The 13,014-nt window shown below is 39.0% G+C and overlaps 1 protein-coding gene across 3 annotated transcripts; it reads left to right on the plus strand.

Moving 5' to 3' along the window:
* Positions 1-583: 583 nt before the first annotated feature.
* LOC144662605 (uncharacterized) lies at positions 584-12,993 on the plus strand. Of its 3 annotated transcripts, none has more exons than XM_078523451.1 (7): positions 584-723; positions 6,507-6,603; positions 7,997-8,306; positions 9,097-9,375; positions 9,671-9,810; positions 11,393-11,633; positions 12,769-12,993. In XM_078523451.1, the coding sequence occupies exons 2-7, from the start codon at positions 6,583-6,585 to the stop codon at positions 12,909-12,911; spliced, it is 1,134 nt and encodes a 377-aa protein (XP_078379577.1). In that variant the 5' UTR covers positions 584-723; positions 6,507-6,582; the 3' UTR covers positions 12,912-12,993. The 3 variants fall into 3 exon arrangements, with proteins under 3 accessions (XP_078379577.1, XP_078379578.1, XP_078379579.1); XM_078523452.1 differs by lacking the exon at positions 584-723 and adding an exon at positions 752-896; XM_078523453.1 differs by lacking the exon at positions 584-723 and having other exon boundaries at positions 6,489-6,603.
* Positions 12,994-13,014: the final 21 nt, after the last annotated feature.

The following is a 13,014-nucleotide window of genomic DNA, read 5'->3' on the forward strand; positions in this document are numbered from 1 at the left end:
AACGGGATGTTTGTCTAACCGGCGTCCCACCACCGGGGGTGCTAGAACAGTACCAAAAGATCACCAAAGAATATTTTACAGTGCAGTTCTACTTATGCAGAAACTGCAAAGCTAACGCATTAGGTAATTCCATAAAATAGTCTAACTTAAGAATTATCTAATACATTTCAGGAAGGCCTATTGGCTATAACGGAATTTCACTTTTACAAAATTAATCACTTACAAAGCAGTGCAGGTAGATAACAGTTAAACAAAGGGCAAGTGCAGTTTCCATTACACTTCAACGCTAACTAGAGTTATGATCTTCAACACAACAACAGGTGACTGCTACGGTTAATGAACTGGAACATTAACCTGCTATTTCAAAACCAAAACAATAATTTCTATGTTGGATTTTCCTATCTTTTAACAGCGAATGCGAATAAATAAAATTAAACCAAATAATCATTTTTCCTCTCCTTACACTTTATATTTCACATAATTTCATTGTCCCAGAGCCCCTCTGGATGCCAGCCTCGTTGCTGAATGGGCTACCCTGGTAAAATAAGTTCCTTTCATACTGTACTTACTAGAGTCGCGAGTGGGAGGATTGGTAGCGAGCGCGAAGCGCGAGCGGTGGGTGATGGGAAGGAAAATAATTGCGTGCAAGTCACGCAAACAAGTCACGCAAATCGACGCACGCAAATCAACCTTGTTTTGAAAGGACTGGCAAGCTGAAGTGATGTAAGTCAAATTGCAACGTTGTTCTACATTAATTTTAGCCCTACGTAATCAATCTCAGGTGCTTCTAGTAAAATACCGCTTTACTTTGAAGTGTACGAAAAAGCGGCCAAACAGGTCGGCCTGTTACGGGCCCAAATTGGTTAACGATAAGGCTCTGTCGCATGTGACACTTGGTAAGTTATCGTATGTAAATTTCCTCATTCAATATCGTATATATACATGTCGGGGCTACTACTGTCCTAGGAAAATACAACATGTTTCAAAATCCCACGCCACATTGGCGATATCTTTCGCTTCCGGGTACTCGACAATCGAAAGGGAAATTGTAGCGTTTGAGGAACGATTCGTGTCGTAATATTAGCTTGTCGCATGCGAGAAACATTGTACTCTGTAGCATATAGATCGGCTTTAAGTTGAAGGAGATATTTTATGTGGTAATGTGGTCGGGTCTGGATAAAACAGTAAAGGAAATGGCCATTGCGTGATGTCCGTGAATCGATCATAAGTTCAAGTCTGAGCCCGTTCAGTATGACAGGCGAAAACTTCACATAAACAAACAGGGGTTCTTTCGCTGACCATTTACATCATGATTCTTCTTTGAATAATAACTGAGAAATAAATATTTTTGCTTCCAGTAGTCGGGTTTTCCATGACCATTCGAACAATATGTACAAATATCACAACCTGAGATTTATCGGTGCGGTAGAGTGAAAGGGAGAACAGTTTATTCTCACCCGGTCTGTTCAATATTTAAAGGTCACGTTGACACTTTGAATGTTGGTATTCCAATTTTTAGAATTAAAGCACCGTTAGTTTTCTTGAACGTTAAGTCAGATCGCGGCAATGTTTTATTGCCTACACAATAGGTAGCTTTGGAAGCCTACAGAAAGTGAAAGTAAACAAGAGTATAAGATTAGATGCTTACTGTGTGGATTTCGCAACCTGATGCATTCGCCAAATATCATTCACCTCTAAGTAGCGTCACGAATGCGATTCTAGAGCGTGTACTATTGTGGAAATGACAGATAGAGGTCAAAGTTTCTAGAGATGTAACTTTTTATTACATGAAATTTTCGCGACACGTTTATTTCGCGAATTTCGCGAACAATAAGTGTCGCGAACATTACGTGACGCGAAAATTATGTGACTCATATTATGTCAATAACCAAGAAAGAATGTAATTTTGTAATGTTATTTATTTCTAAGAAATTTTAATTTTAAAAATGCTTGAACTATTAAGAGATTTTACCCAATTTACAACAACAACGCTTAACTTTATTCGTTAGATTGAAGGAAGTCTATGGCCTAATATTCATGTAACTCAGAGTTATAAAAATATTCACTGATAAACAATGGTGTCTATTTTTTAAAAAAAAACGCATTGTTCTCACCATTTAAAGCGTGGAATATAATTACCATAATTACCATTTGGAAACCGTGTTTTGATCGGGACACCTTCGGAAATCTCAAAGTTTGGACTTTTCCGACAATTTTGGGGCTGAGAATACAGCGCGGATATAGAACTTTATGAGCTGCCACTGCAGGGAGGTAAACTAGGCATAGGTAGTGTGTCATAACAGAAGCGGAATTCTAAAAGAGCGCTTTCAAAAAGAGAGAGAAGGCATTATATTTAAATTTGCACATTTAAACCACCATATCCTGCTGGCAAACTTTAAATTAAAAAATCCGCTTCTGTTATAACACCCTAGAGGTATTGACTGATTAGTTTTTGACAAGATCACAGTGTGCTGTCTCCTACTCGTTCCGCAAACTCAGCCCCAAAATCAAGTTCTTCCCAATTTGGAACTAACGAGGCTGTTTCATTGCCGTTAAGTGCAATCTACCAAATAAAAGATCACATTTATAATCTTATCATTTCTGTATGTCTCTGTAAAATTTGAGCCTAATCGCACCCATAACAGCCGAGATTAAGCGTTTTAAATGATGCAGGTCAAGCAAAATATCGCTTCATGAATTTATTGATGCTGTAGGTGTCCCCCGCGACCTTAATTCAAGGGCATGTAAAATAATATTGCCAAGAAAATGTAAATTGTGTGTTACTCAAAAACGCGAAATTAAAGTGATTAAATAAAATTCGAAAAACCGCGAAATTTAAGTGTCGCGAAATATTCTTTTCAAAATCGTCTTCAGTCTGCTCTGGTGATCCAGGAAAGTAGACAAGCCTGAACAAAAAAACATGGATTTGATATTTGCGTTGCTTTGCACATTGAACAAACTTGTTACCCACCCACCTGTTGTCTTATGCAAATTTTGCATCTTTTCTGAGCTAAAGCGAAGCAAAGGTAAAGACGCTCCGAAGTATTTATTTTGGCGTATGTTTTTGCTAGGCCTACAGTACTGAGGCGGAATGTTGGTTGTGTGAGCCCAATACATGTATGACACAAATTAAATATTGGGCGAACCTGAACGTTACAAGGCGATAAATGCATACACTTGATAGACTATCAGAATTGTAAAATAACTTTTGTGCTCTGTATAATAAACATCAAAACTACAATGGGGATGATATAAGGTAAGATAAGATTAGGTAATTTGTTTAAAACAAAACAACAGCAACAACAACAACAAAAACTTCTAGTGATCGGGGATGTTCGACATACGTGGCTGAAAGGTACTGATAATACCCACATTTTTTTTTCTTGGGGCATCTCGTCTCGATCTTGACATTTTTACCTTAGTTAGTTTAAAAAGATTTTTTCCTTTTAGTTTAAAATCACGTTGCTAAAATGATGCACGGAATCCACCTATTCGTGAGAGACCCTGGGAACGAGGTTGGTCGTGATGATTCGTTAAAATCTCTCCATAAAGATGCCAGTTAATTATTATTATTATTTTAATATGGTTTTTATTCATAACGGAGCGCTGTCGATCTGTTGTTTACGGTACAGCGTAAAATTTTCATATAATCCATTTTATTTTTCACGAACCGTTTTCGCGAAAATAGATTTTAGAAGGATGATACTCGCAGTTCAAGATCTAGGTTAGCCCGCACGTGAGGTTTGAGAAATCAAATGAGTTGGTTATCATGCAGTAATGAGTTGGTCATTGTCCAGTTGTTTTCACGGGCGCGCAAACTCGAGAATTCTTGCTGAACTTGGTTACGTTGGGACCTCCACGAGGTTCCTGTTTTTGTTGTGTGCCATTTAATCTCTATGTTTTTTAAGATATTCATTGGTCAGTCGCGGTTGTTTATGAGTAATCCTGTTGTTTTGTTTTAAGAAGGACTTTAAATAAAAACCGCGCTTGCACTGGCAGAAAATTGAAAAATCAAATTCCTTCATTTTTTTGCTCATTAATAGCTTTTAGGTAGATAAGAAACCTGATGTATTTTGTTCCCCCCAGAAGTCTTCTAATTTCGAGAAAAAAACCAAAGTCAGTTTTCGTGATCGGAGCCTCAAAGTGACACAATTTTCTACCCGAAATTCGCTATCGTTAACTCTCGTCGCGTTCACAAACAAAGCCACATTGAGAACTTTGGATGCTTTCTATAAACAGAGACACTCTTTTCCATTCGCTAAAATATAATTTCAGGGCTTAAGCAAAACTCTTCGAACTGAAATAATTAAAAAGGTGGGGAATACTTTTCACGATACTAGAAAGTCGAATTAAACGGCAGTTTTCAACGGAATTATTTAATATGTGGTATAACTCCAAATTTTCTCAATTGTCGTTTAAACACACATGTAAATGTTTAACTAAGACATACCTGAGAATTGGCTCGGGTTGTTGAAGGCAGCATATTTACCAATGCATCGTAGTCCCACAAAATGTTGTGATATCGATCAAAATAGCCTAACTGACAGCTAAACATTTCTTGGCTCCAAAATACAACAAAGCAACTGTTAAGCGCGAAATTCCTTTTGCATCTTCATCCTTAGCAATTTTCCTTTATCGTGGTTTTTTTCTCTTGACGAAAGTGTGTACAGAACTCCAGAACGATCAATTTGCTTCCTCAAACTGCGTTGGCGGTGCTGGAGAATTGTTTTGCGTTATTTTAACTCCGTGACATTCTCGACCCCAGAGCTCTTACTGCGCAGACTCACTTACGTCACAATATCGTGTTTCATGTCACGTGTATTATGTCACGTAAGTCACAAATCTAATCTTGTGCCAAAATGGCGAAGAGGTTTTGTGATCAAAATGGACCTTAATTGACCCAGGTCGGCGTTTTTATCTCACTCTTTCGTTGAAAAGGGAATTTTGCAATGGAACATTCGGCAAGAAGAAGGAAAGACGAGCATTTGGGGTTAAAACATTCATTATAATCATTTCATCGGGCATTGTGGCGTATTTTGCGGGCTAAAATGGAGAATTCAGCGGGCTAAAATATATTTTAGCCCGCTGTGGTGGACCAATCAGAAACAAGAAAAAAACGAAGCCAGCCAATCAGAACTGAAAACCATTCAACTGTTCGCGCCGTTTTCTTGCTGGCTGGCACAAGCTGGCATAATTTCAAGCTTCGTTTAATTTGAGTCGAGACGCTTCAAAACTGTTTTTGAGCTTTATAACGACAAAATGTTTGAAGGACTGAAAGGAAAAGCAAATTTTCAGTCTTCTCAGCTAGATGAAGAGGAATAACAGAACCTCAAAGAAGAATCCAGGCGGTGAAGTGAATGTAAGTTTGTCTTCGTCGAGCAAAATTCGCTCAGTTTAATTTCAGGCATATTCCAAACTGCCAGTTCAGTTAACAGCAGAAGTAATTTTAACACTTCTAAATGACGACTATTTCTTTGCTGCCGATAGAATTTTGTAATTTCCTTTTCAAGCAAAGATTGTTTTGAGTAATTTTGCGGTTTTCTGCCGAGTTTGGTAAATTTTTAAACCTAGTTTTCAATCAGAAATAAAACGCCGACTCGCAATGGCAGTGTTCAAGTTATCGCTTAATACTGTTTTTGATTCCTTAACTTAATGCCCTCTGAAATGATTATAATAGTAATAGAGTTGATGTTCTTGGGCGTAAATATGTTTTTGGCCCTTCTCAGAGCTCATTTTAGCCCTCGCCTGCGGCTCGGGCTAAAATGAGCCTGAGTCGGGCCAAAAACATATTTACGCCCGCGAACATCAACTCTATTGTTATATTATCGTGGCGTTTGGCAATTAGAAGTATTTACACAGTTTACGGTCATGCTGTGAAAATTTGCTGAAGTTTGATGCCTTCTAAGTGAGAATCTTTCCAATAACCCGAGCCAATTCTCAGGTATGTTTAATAAGAATATCTGTATGCACGTTTGAGCAAGAATTGAAAAAAATTAATGTTATACCACATGCTAAATACTGCCGTTGAAAATTACTATTTCATTCAAATTTTTGTTATCGTAAAAAGCATTCCTCGTCAGTTCATTTTTTTCAGTTGGAAGAGTTGCGCTAAAGCCCTGAAATTATATTCTTGCGAAAGAAAAAGAGTTTTTATGTTGATAGGAAGTGACCAAATTTCTCTGCGCGGTTTTGTAAGCGAACGCGAGTAGTGTTCATAATAGCTAATTTCGGGTTTAAAAGTTAGGAAATTTGTGACTTCGACCACCGAAATCGATTTTCTTTGTTTTCTTAAAATTAGAAGACCTCTAGGGGAAACAAACTACATCAGGTTTCTTATCTACCTTACAGCTAATAATGAGCAAAAAACGAAGAAAAATCGATATTCCAATTTCTGCCAGGAAATCAAATTCTTGCTCGGCCGTTCGTAAAAGTCACTCTTAAACACTAATTTGAGAAAAAAGAATAGACTGCTTCCTATAAGTTAACGTTTCATTGTGTCTTTGCAGTACCTTCGTGGTTGTCGTTACTACGTAAAAATATAGAATTTAGACGAACAGACGCAGTTTCTTTGGATACAACAATATGTCTGGTGATCATACGTATGTAAGTTAATTCAGAAGTCTTAGGAACACGAATCTAAGGTTAATTGTCAATACGCTAGTATACGGGAATTTATACCATGCCATAGAAAATGCAGCCAAACAGAATACAGGAAAGCCGTTGTATATTCGACGGTATTCAACCCAACCTTCCCGTCGTGCGCTGCGATTGTATTCTCGATGAAATTTTGTAAGCGTATTTTCTATGGCATGATATAAAATAGTTACACAACACTTTCTCGCGGTATACTATGAAAAATCACTTGTCACTTGTATTTTCTTATACCGAGAACTTGAAATACAAGTGACTCGTGGGATATTCCATAGTATACCACTCGAAAGCGTTGCATAACCAGTATATAGTAGAACCCCGGTAACTCAAACTCAAAAGGGAAACGAAAAACAGTTAGAGTTAGGCCAGGGGCAAACGTCGAACTTCACACGAGTCGAACCTAATGCAAGTAACCAAAAGCTATTGTTTTTGTCATTTGCATTAGGTTCGACTCATGTGAAGTTCGACGTTTGGCCCGGGCCTTAGCGGGGTTTTCGAGTTACCGGGTCGATTGAATATTTAATTTGCCAAGTTAATAATTGAAAGTTAACTGATTTCTCAGCAATTCAGTAGGGAGCTTTAGCAATGACGACGGCGACGCCGAGAACAACGCCTGGTGCAAAATGAATTTATATTTTACTCGAGAATCTCGCGATTATCCAGAGTTATTCAGTGTGTCTATTGGTTTAGGAACAAGTCCAAGCTGAATGTGTAAAGAAAGCGTCCATCCCCAAATAGAAATACGGAAATTTAGCTGTCATTGTTCACGTTCTCCAATGTACGCAATACTTGGTCATTTCACGTGGTTGTTTCGCAGAGAACGGCCAAGAAATGTACCAGGATTGAAAACGCACGTGCAGAGTTATTATTTTGCTAAGTAAACCTTTTGTTTGGTGACGTTCTAGTTCACGTTGCCGTCGTGGTTTGCTAAAGCTCCCTAGTATACGGTACAGTGCAAACTCTAACACGATCATAAATTCTTATGATATGAGTGGAAAATGACTGTCAAATACGTGGTCTGTACGTTTCTCTAATTAATAGGCATCCTTGGCAAGAACCGGAATTCGAGTTATCTGAGTACATTTGACCCAATTTTGATCAAGAGGAAGGAAATTTAGTTCGAATGAGCGAGGTTTTTGGTGTTATCCAAGTTCGAGTTAACCGAGTAAAAATGACTGAAATGTGGAGTCAAATCCAAGGGGAAAAAAAGTTAGTTCGAGTTAGCGAGGTATTCGCATTATCCGAGTTCGAGTTACCGGGTTTTTACCGTATCACGCACGATGCAGTAAATTACCAAATGATTCCGTCTGTTTCATTATCGTGACGTGTTTTCTTTTCCTTTCAGTCTCCTCACAGCCACGTCCCATACGGCGCAGACGGGTCTGGGTACTACTCAAACAATGCATCTATTTGCTATAGAGCGATACTGGAATCCGTGCCGCTTGCTCTGGACGCTATAAAGTCAGCTTCTGTGAAGCCTGGGTCCGTGTTTACAATCGCTGACTATGGCTGCGCAGACGGGGGCACCTCCATGCCACTTTGGTACGCATGCGTTCAGGAGCTAAGGAAGATTCATGGTGACGATTTACCAATTCACGTGATTTATGAAGATCAGCCCATTAATGATTTCAAGTCTCTGTTTCTACGCTTGCAAGGTAAACAAATGCTAAATTGGTCATTAAATTGGTTCGTAATATACCAGGGAAAGATGAAGATGAAATTATGAATATATGAAATCATATACTTGAACTGCGGATGAAGAATAAATGAAGAGAGGATCCTCGCAGTTATGCACACAACTTAAGCAGTTGCGAAAAAGAGCCTGAAAAAAATCAGGCTTGCCGGGACTCGAACCCTGACCTCTACGATACTGGTGCAGCGCTCAAACCAATTGAGCTAACAAGCCAACTGGGAGCTGGTCATTAAATTGGTTCGTAATATACCCGGGAGAGATGAAGATGAAATTATGAATATACGACATCATATATGAACTGCGGATGAAGAATAAATGAAGAGAAGATCCTCGCAGTTAGGATCCTTGTTAGCTCAATTGGTTGGAGTGCTGCACCGGTATCGCAGAGGTCAGGGTTCGAGTCCAGGCAAGGCTGATTTTTAAGTTGTGTTCATAACTACGAGGAACTTCTCTTCATTTATTTTCCATGCGCAATTCAAATATATGATTTCATATATTCATAATTTCAAATGCTAAATTTTCGCTCAAAATATCAATATTTTGTCTTTACAATGAGGGAAGCACAAAATCCACGCAATACCATAACCTTTTGTGCTAAAAGTAGCACAGCGCCGCCCTCGATTTTCCAGACGCAAGACAACAAATGGAGTTTATACGATGATGCGTTGGAGTTTGTTTGTTTTTGTTGGTAAGATTTCTTCGTATTCTTTTATCACATTTCTGGGACTTATTTATTTACGTTCCCCCCCTAGGATTCATGCCAGGTACAAAAAGATATCTTGCGGATTTTCCAAACGTGTTTGTTACGGCATGTGGAACAAATTTCTACGATCAGTGTCTGCCTCCTCAGTCAGTCAATTTGGCATTTACCGCCACTGCCATGCAATGGTTGCGTGAAAAGCCGCGTGACGTACCAGGGGCGTTTATTCACTTCATGGTAAAGGACCCGGAAACCGCCGAGAGATTAAAGAAGCAAGCTGCAGAAGACTGGGAACTTATTTTATTGCAAAGGGCAAAGGAATTGGTTCCTGGTAAGTTACAATGGATTCAAATGTGCAGTCGGTGTTACGCTACTACTGCTGCGCTTTCGTAAAAAGAAAAAAGAACGCCTGATCGCAGGTTAGGTCATGGTATTTTAAGAAATTCTATTTATTTTCGTTAATTGGGAGCTCTTGACTTCTCTTAATAAGTCTTTATTTTTTCTGAAATTCTGTGGGGGGGGGGGGCTAAAGCCCCCCCCCCCAGCCCCCCCGGCTCCGCCGTCCTGATTTACGTAGACTATTTAGCTAACACGTAGAGTGTTTACCTTGTTAATGTTATTTAAAGGAGGCCGGATGATACTTGTTGAATGTGCAATGGATGAAGAAGGGCAACTTGAAGGAACGACTAAGGCAACGAAAGTTCCAGTTTTTCATACGTTGAGAGATTTGTGGCAAGGACTTGTAACTGATGGCTTTATTACTCAGGTAGCGTTTGACTGTTTTTTATTTTGGAGCAACTGTTGGGCAACTTTTTAAGACATTTCAAGCAACTTTTTGGGAAATTTTAAGCGTCTTTGTGACAACTCTAGCTATGATCCACTCCCCGTCAATACCCCGCCACTTAGCTTACGCTCGACCTGCCATCCATGAAATGCGGTCCCAAGTAACATTTATTGTTAGTATATACTCAAACAGTGGATAGCGTTTTTTGGCGCGCGCTGATTGGCTACTCAAACTCCGAAAATCCTTTGCTATTCACCTCCGAGCAACTTGCGCGTGAAAACTGTACTAGTTAACGTAATTAACAAGTCAAAAGTCATCGTTTCGGGCTATATAATCTCACTGTTTTAGTATATACTAAAACAACTATTCACCTCAGTGTAGGTGGCTAGTGGTGGATATCCACCACTATCCAACTATCCCTTGTCCTGTTTTGCTTCATCCAAAACTGATCACTCAGCATGTAGTTAAGTTATCTCAACAATTGACTAATTAGCAATTAGACTACGAGCCCGAGTTTTCTATGAGCAAATAGTCAACGAGGCGCAGCCGAGTTGACTATCGCTCATAGAAAACGAGGGCGAGTAGTCTAATTGTTTTAGTAGAAACTCTAAAGGATTGCAGTCCAAAACCTACAATATTGTGCATTTTGAAGACAAAAATCAAGAAAATTTACCGCTTAAAGAGCTACTCGCGCGCGCGACTGTTTTCTATCGGCGAATAGAAAACAGTGGGAGAACCAATCAGATTCGCGAATTTCCAACACAGCTGAGTTTCTACTAATAGCCATTATTAATACTCCTGAGGGAAAAAAGGGTCATTAGGTAATGTTTAATAAATGAGCAGCAGTCTTTTATCAAGTTTTATTGAACGGCTTAAAAATCTTCTATTGTAGATCAACTCATTCTTGCACTAATATTTAGATTTCGGTTTATTTTGGCCTAGAAAATTGGACGTAAAGTTTAGCCGTGTCTTTATCAGATATAAAGACTCTCGTTAAACATTAATTTCTTTTGTATTTTCTTTATGAATTATTAATAAGTTTTTTAATACCCATGTAGCGAATGCCTATATGAGGTTTAAGCCAGGCTGGAACCTGGCTTCAACTACCCACTTAACATGGGCCACCACGATTTTCATGCAACTATTTTAGACTATAAACTAAACGTGCTAGCACACGAATGCGCGAGTTGCGGGGACTTGTTGCAGCGCCATGCAGGGAAAAATAACTTTTAAACAGTAAAGAAAATGACGAAGAGGCTTGTTGCATCGACACTAGTACTTCAAAATGCCGATACAACATGTTCTTTTAGCTACAGTTTATTTTGTGTGTTCATGTTGTGATATTTTGTCCCTGTTACAATTCGGTACGGCAAGTCTCTTAGTGTGTATCCACCTTAACTTGAGCTTATGATAAAAAAAAAAAAAACATCGATATGTGGACATATTTAGTCAAAAGGTTATTATCAAGTAGATTGTTATACCATCGTTGAAAGTTTTGCTGTTCAATTTTCAAGTGAGAATTGCACGCCTCTTTTTTGCTGCCTTTTTAAAATTATTTCAATAGGATGAATTTGACCAGACACATATTGCCTTCCGCATACGGACTGTGGACGAATTGAAAAAGCCATTTGAATCAGAGGACTCACCCGTTCGCAAGGCAGGCCTGTCACTCGTTTCCATAGAAACTAAACTGATTCCGTGCCCTCACAAGGAAAAATGGCTTAAAGATGGCGGTGATCCTGTGGAACATGCGCGTTTGTACATGCCAACAATCAGGCGCTGGAGTAATGCTTCTTTTATTGACGGTGAGGGGAGAGTTTATTTACGTTTTGTAGTTTTATTTGTTCAGGGTGTTCCTTGTTTAGCGCAGCCTGGGAGTTTGTTCTCACATTTTGTTTTTCTTCATCTTGATATGGATTTGTGTGGTTTGCAGTGAAGTGAGGTGAAGTGTTTTCTCTGTAGTCTTGATTAAAAAAAAATAACATGAATCACTTTGCTAGAAATAAAATTTCTTATAGTCAAATCTTGTGAACTGTAAATAACTAAATTGGTGACATCCTTATTATAACAAAAAATGGCGATTAAAGAGGACACTTGCAAACTGTTTTACAGCAAACTGACAGCCGATTTCAATGACTCGTAGGCAGATAAAATAAAAATTCAAACTTCTACGGTGTAGTTTTGTTGCTGTCGTTGTTCATTTTTCCACAAAATGTAGAGAATCGAAATGGAAAGTGATCTGTCAAAAGAAAACAGGGTTCAGCGAGCGTCCAAGAGTGTTTAATCTGTGCACAGTTATGGGAGGTGCCACAGGCGCTGCATGTGCCCTGCAGTATCTTTCAAGGCGCGCGTACTCGATGCATGACGTGGCGATAATTTGCGGCATGAGGATGCCATTGCCCCGAAATAGAACTGAACATAGATTTTCAACCAAACTTTTCCTACTTTTTGATAACCTGAAGTGGATATAAATTTTGAAATAAAAAAGTGGGGTCTCCATATTCGTTTAGGGGCAGGAAGACTTTGTATATTCCATATAATTCCTTTATAATTTCTCTGCGAGAACTGGCAAAGTACACATTTCCAGTAATAATTTATTGTTCAAACATAGGAACTTATTTGTTTTCGTTTTACAGAAAGAACTTGATCGCTACACCCAAAATGAGAAAAAATAATAGGTCATCATACTTGTTTACGAGAAAGAGACGATTCATTTCTCGCGGACTAAGCCGCCTAGAAAAAAAGCCGCCATTTTGTTTATGTTCGCGCGCTAATTACGCATAAAATTCTGCGCAGAAAGGATGCGCAATGCAATATAGGGCCTTAAACAATTAGCGTGAACGTCCTTTATCGGAGTTGTTTAGCGCAAAGTGTTGAAGCCATATTATCAGGGATGCGAGGGCCTGCAGACTGATGCTATCTCCCTGACTTTCGCTCTAGGTCTGTCTGATTCACGATCACCGGAAGAGAAAGAGAAGATTGTGGATGAGATGTTTAATCGATATGAAGCTGAGGTCGCCAAGTGCCCGGGGGACCATGGGTTTGATTTTATCAGCGGCTACATGGTGATAAAGAAGGATTAAGAACTTAGTAATGATTCAAGATGATCCAATAAAACTGTGCGATTTCATTGAGGACAGCATTGATTAAATAAGATCTCTGGGACTTGCTGTAGTATGATGGTCT

The sequence above is a fragment of the Oculina patagonica genome, chromosome 8 (assembly GCF_052425735.1).
Source record: "Oculina patagonica isolate OP01 chromosome 8, crgOcupat, whole genome shotgun sequence".
In the NCBI taxonomy this organism is placed as follows: domain Eukaryota; kingdom Metazoa; phylum Cnidaria; class Anthozoa; order Scleractinia; family Oculinidae; genus Oculina; species Oculina patagonica.

Bases quoted from the DNA above. Each gene is read 5' to 3' on its own strand.
- LOC144662605 (XM_078523451.1), top strand. From the start codon at position 6,583: ATGTCTGGTGATCATACGTAT. The intron at 8,307-9,096 runs GTAAACAAATGC...TTCCCCCCCTAG, and splicing joins TCTGTTTCTACGCTTGCAAG to GATTCATGCCAGGTACAAAA. The intron at 11,634-12,768 runs GTGAGGGGAGAG...CTTTCGCTCTAG, and splicing joins TAATGCTTCTTTTATTGACG to GTCTGTCTGATTCACGATCA.